The sequence below is a fragment of the Aplysia californica genome, unplaced genomic scaffold (assembly GCF_000002075.1).
Source record: "Aplysia californica isolate F4 #8 unplaced genomic scaffold, AplCal3.0 scaffold00065, whole genome shotgun sequence".
Classification (NCBI taxonomy): Eukaryota; Metazoa; Mollusca; class Gastropoda; order Aplysiida; family Aplysiidae; genus Aplysia; species Aplysia californica.
Window position 1 is genome coordinate 1,898,521 of NW_004797335.1, and position 5,425 is coordinate 1,903,945.

A 5,425-nucleotide genomic window follows, 5' to 3' on the forward strand; every position below is an offset into this window, starting at 1 on the left:
TACATTATTATGTGTATCTGAGGATGTAGGAGAGGGGGGGGGAAAGGATCAACACACGAGCGCAGTTTGATACAAGACACGATGGCAACAGCCCTCCAGGTACTAGTTTACGAAAATGAAAAGGGGCAACGAGAATCAACAACGAGATTCGGAAGTACACACCACGTCCCCTTTTTTGTCTAGCTTCATTGAAGATCGGACTCTCCTTGGCAAGGGCGAGTTTATCTATTTTAGCTATTGCTATTTTTATTTGGAACAAAAAGTTACCCAGAAAAAACGATCTCTTATCTCGTTTGGTCTTTAGTTACCAATAAGGGCATGACGTCTTGGTCTCTGATTTCTTTCTGTTTTTTAAGTGTCCTACATTTATGCAGTGAAACGTCGATGTACCGTATTTGTCAATAACCCCAGGCATTTAAATATTTTATCCGAACACTTCAACTTAATTGTTCAAGTGAAAACAATGTTTTTAAACTCTTTTGTCTCGGGACCAAAGACCATCATGTGAACTTTGATGATCTACATGTATTTTGATTCTCAGATGAGCGTAAGGAGGGAGTGAGACAAGGGGAGGGGGCGGTGTAGGTCAAGTATAATCTCTCGTCCTCTGCTGACTCACACCCATATTTCGGCCGGCTCTTCGCGTGTTGCTTCATAGACTTAAATCACAACTCGTGACTTGGAGTGCCAGGTCTAGTGGAGGAGTCTCGCCGGTTAATTCACAGCATCCCCCCACTGACTCACCCACAAATTGCATTAGTCCTATCGTAGTGTGAACACTTTTGCACTGGTCGTCTCTACGGAGAGCGGGACAATGGCCTTGACTTTTGTTTGTTTTTTTGGACGTTCTTTCCCCAGCCTATTTATTTCTACTTTGCGATTCAATTTTTTTTTTTTTTGGAGTTGTGTTCTCACCCGCTCGATGAACATCTGTCAGGCAATTCTTCAGGAAGATTCTAGAGCGAGCCTGTGGTTGTGGAATAGCCCTTATACCATGCTGCGAGTTTTTGTGTGACGGCATTGCCACGTGTCTGCGAAGTGATAGTTATTACTGTTCATCATTTCTTTTATCATCATCATCATTATTATTATTACCATTATCATTATTATCATTATCATTATTATTATTTTATTATTATTATCATCATCATCATCATCATCACCATCATCATCATCATCATCATCATCATCATCATCATCATCATCATCATCATCACCACCACCATCATCATCATCATCATCACCATTATTATTATTGTTATTGTTATTATTATTATTATTATTATTATTATTATTATTATTATTATTATTATTAGAGATCATGTCAAAATAATTTCTTCCCACCAAAAATGCTGTAATTCGTGGCCTTTTTTATTTCTAAATCAGAGCAATAATTGCGCCGCCTATTCAGTATGTGCTGACGCTTCTCCACTACTTTAGATCTGTTCTCAACGACGTCTATGGTGTAAAGGTTTATCGCGCTTCGCTGTTGCTTGCAGGAGACCCAGGTTCGATTCTGGAACGGGGAGCATTTTTTAACAAATGTCTCACCTTTCTGCTGGGATGTTGTACCTCTCTGAGCCCAGGATGGCCCCCAATAAGGTTATAAATGGAAGGTCTACGCAAAAAAGGTCCTTGGTTGGCCCCGATGATATGCAGGGTAAGAACCCGCCTCTTAAATGATCCAAATTGTGTCAATAGGGGCGTAAAAAGCCTATATCTGACCCCGATTTTTTATGCAAAAAGAATTCTGAAATTATGCAAACTGAGCCCAAAAATGTGAAATTATGCGATTCTGTTAATTTTAACAAAAAATGATACAGGAAAATAATCAGAAATTATGCCTAAAAAATGATCAAATTTTGCAAAATAATGCCGGGTGCATAAAACCCCGGGGACAGCTATATTAAAATAAAATAAACTGTTCCCCTCAGGTGTGGTTCCAGAACCGGCGAGCCAAGTACCGGAAACAGGAGAAACAGTTGGCCAAGTCGCTGTCGCCGGTCATCCCGACATGTAACGGCATGATGAGGAACATCTACCCGACCAACACCCGGGGCTACCCCTACCCGACTTCTGCCAACATGAACATGAACAACATGGCCGCCAGGTGAGCCGATTTTTCTACTATATTACGTCTCCCCTCTCTTTATCTCTTTTAAAATTTTTTTTTTCTTTCTTTGTCTGTCTGTCTGTCTGTCTGTCTGTCTGTCTGTCTGTCTGTCTGTCTGTCTGTCTGTCTGTCTGTCTGTCTGTCTGTCTGTCTATCTCTCTCTCTCTCTCTCTCTCTCTCTCTCTCTCTCTCTCTCTCTCTCTCTCTCGTGTACGTTGAATACACATACGTATGCATATAAAATAAACTTCCCTACTGAGGCTGGTATGGGGTTAACGAGAGAGAGAGAGAGAGAGAGAGAGAGAGAGAGAGAGAGAGAGAGAGAGAGAGAGAGAGAGAGAGAGAGAGAGAGAGAGGGGGGGGGGTGAGGTTGATGGTAGGTTGGTGAGGGAGGCAGCCAGATTTTCCTCAATGACGGGACAACAGCTAACATCCTGACACAATGACCAATTCACCTCGCGACCTTGACAACAAATGTGTTTGATTTTGGAGGTTTAAAGTCGAATTTAGTCGAATTCGATCAAATTGTGCTAATAGTAATGGTAACTTTTACTCTATCCATGAAGGAAAATCTGGCTGTCCCCGACTCGATCAGATAAAAATGAATTCGATTGCCAGTGTGCACTCGGTATAACGTTCCGCTCAACAATTGGCCACGTCTACTCTAACCCTCACGTGTCTCTGGCCCGCCTTATCCAGGTACCCTCAGATGAACTCCACCTACCCGCCCTCTATGGGCGGCATGCACCAGTTCTCCCACATGGGAGGGATGGCCGGGTCCAACATGGCCACCATGAGCATGCCAAGACAAGTACAGCAGTTTCCCATGGCAACCGACTACGGTCTGGTACGTATGTGTTATGTTCAGTGTTTGGATCTCCATGACGTTGAATGACGAATTATGATTATTTTGTTACTGGGTGTTCATTGAGATCTGATCTATTTTCAAATCTCTTTCCTTGTGTCTTCTCCCATGTTTATTTTGCTGTTTGGAATTACAAATTGGATTTTGTTGTTTTGGTTGTTTTGGTTCGATTTTTTTTACGGGAGAGGAAATTTTTTAGGTTGGGGGGGGGGCATTCATATAGCATACAGATGCGTGTAGAAAGCTTCTTAGCTATTACACAAGTTAAAATTGTCGGTAGCCTGCGTAGATTAGGCTAGAAAATAGAGATAACTCCTTTTAAACTAGAGTCCGTACGAGGTCACGTGACACGGAAACATTTGAATTTGGTGGCGGCCATTTTTCAGTGGGCGAAAACGTTTGTTTACATGTGAGTGGGCGTGTCTCTGCTCTTACGTGTTTTATTTGATTCTAACGTTATGTTTTAACCCAAAGTGATTCTCTTAAAAATGCAAGCATGTGAAACCTCTAGATCTAGTCCCTTTCTGGATTAACGTCTTATTGGGTTATTTTGAGCTTGGATTAGAAATCACAGTTGAGTATGAATTATCACTTGTACGCAGATGATACACAGTTGTATAAATCTGTTCCACCACCAGATGTTAAAACCTTGCCTGCCACCATATGGGTATGTGCATTGATGATGTTAAGAACTGGATGATTGATAATAAGCTCCAGCTTAATGAAAATAATACTGAAACTCGTTTATGTAACAACAACAAAAAAGCCATATCCCCATAGACGTCGAGATCTAGATATCTAGATCTCTAGATCTAGATCAAGTTTGTACGATGTGTAATCGTGTGATGTGTGTGTGTGTGAGTGTGTGTGTGTGTGCGCTCGCGTACGCACGTGCGTGTGTGTGTGTGAGTGTTTGTTTGTGTGTGCGTGTGTGCGTATATGTGTATGTGTGTGTGTATATGCGTGTGTGTGTATGTGTGTATGTATGTGTGTGTGCGTGTGCGTGTGTTTGTGCGTGTGTGTGTGCATGAGTGAATATTGTTCGTACATGCATTTATGTGGATTCTAAAGCACCTAGCTAGAGCTAGGTTTGTGGGCGCTATAGAAATGATCTGCAGTAGTAGTAGTAGTAGTAGTAGTAGTAGTAGTAGTAGCAGCAGCAGCAGCAGCAGCAGCAGCAGCAGCAGCAGCAGCAGCAGCAGCAGCAGCAGCAGCAGCAGCAGCAGTAGTAGTAGTAGTAGTAGTAGCAGAAGCACAAGCAGCAGTAGATCTACAGCCTTAGAGATTTTCTTTACAATAAAACGAGACCAGTAAGGATGGTGAAACACTGCTGTGTTTAACTTATCAGTGTACTAACAGAGCATCGAAAGGAACCCCTTTCATTTCACTGGTAAGAATAAGATTTATAAGAATTTTGACAGATTAGATCTAGATCTTTGTTTTGAAGAAAATATTCGAAAAAGATTAAGAGCCTGGTCTGATCAAAACCTACCTTTCAGTTAATTGATATCAAATCGAACCACTGCAATTTTGCGTCGTCTTGTGTTTAAATTACTTACTTAAACATCACAAAATCCAAGCTAGATCTACTAATCTGAGGCACAAATTTCACTCACTAGACAATGACTCAATGACTTAACATATATTAAACATAGTAATATAATAGTATTATCAATCATAATTATTTTTATGGGACGATGATGGATGGGAGCAGCCAAAGATAGGCTAGTGTCTTAAATGCATAAGGTATAGGATAGGATAGATATCTAAGCTTATTAGTGACAAAGGAAACCATAGTCAGAGTGCGCTTGGTGCTGAGCTTGCTATGCACAGCGTATAATACACGTATGTGTTTAGCACATGTTCTATTGCTCGAATGAATTTAAATTAAACATCACTGCTTCTGTCAGGCAGATCAGTGATGTCTCTGTTCTTTTATTACATCATCTATTTTTTGCTCATAATATGTCTTATAGACACCTATCAGCAAGGTTCTGGGCCATTAAAGTTAAGGTTTACCAGCAGCTAGATCTTTTTCACTATGGGCAGGTAATTTCTTTATCAAACAGTATACTTTTTAATGTTTTGTTTTATTGAATGTTGTCCAAAAACACAATTATTAAAGGTTTTTGTTTCTGTTATCACTACACTGTGTAGAAAAACAATTGACCAGGCTACAAAACAACATTAAGTTCACTTTTTTATCTTTACGGAGTCCAGAGTTGTCACAGTAGTTTGACGAATGTCTAAAATTAGACTTACTTAAAACAGCAATTGAAGGAGCTTTTTTTTTTTCTTTTTTTTTTTTTTGTTAAGTGTTTTACGGCGCTCTCAACTGCATAGGTCATATGAGCGCGCGGGACACACCTAATATTTTCAGTTGGTAGGAAATTTTGAATTTTGCCCGGGTAGCGGCCGAACCGAAGCCTACTCTTATCGATTTTAGA

The 5,425-nt window shown here is 40.5% G+C and overlaps 1 protein-coding gene across 1 annotated transcript in view; it reads left to right on the forward strand.

Moving 5' to 3' along the window:
- LOC101864444 (retinal homeobox protein Rx1) overlaps positions 1–5,425 on the forward strand; it is a 43,112-nt gene that overhangs the window by 35,406 nt on the left and 2,281 nt on the right. Inside the window, exons 4-5 of the mRNA XM_035968516.1 lie at positions 1,935–2,091; positions 2,803–2,960. Of these exons, the coding sequence (XP_035824409.1) occupies positions 1,935–2,091; positions 2,803–2,960 (315 nt within the window). The remainder of the gene's footprint in view (positions 1–1,934; positions 2,092–2,802; positions 2,961–5,425) is intronic.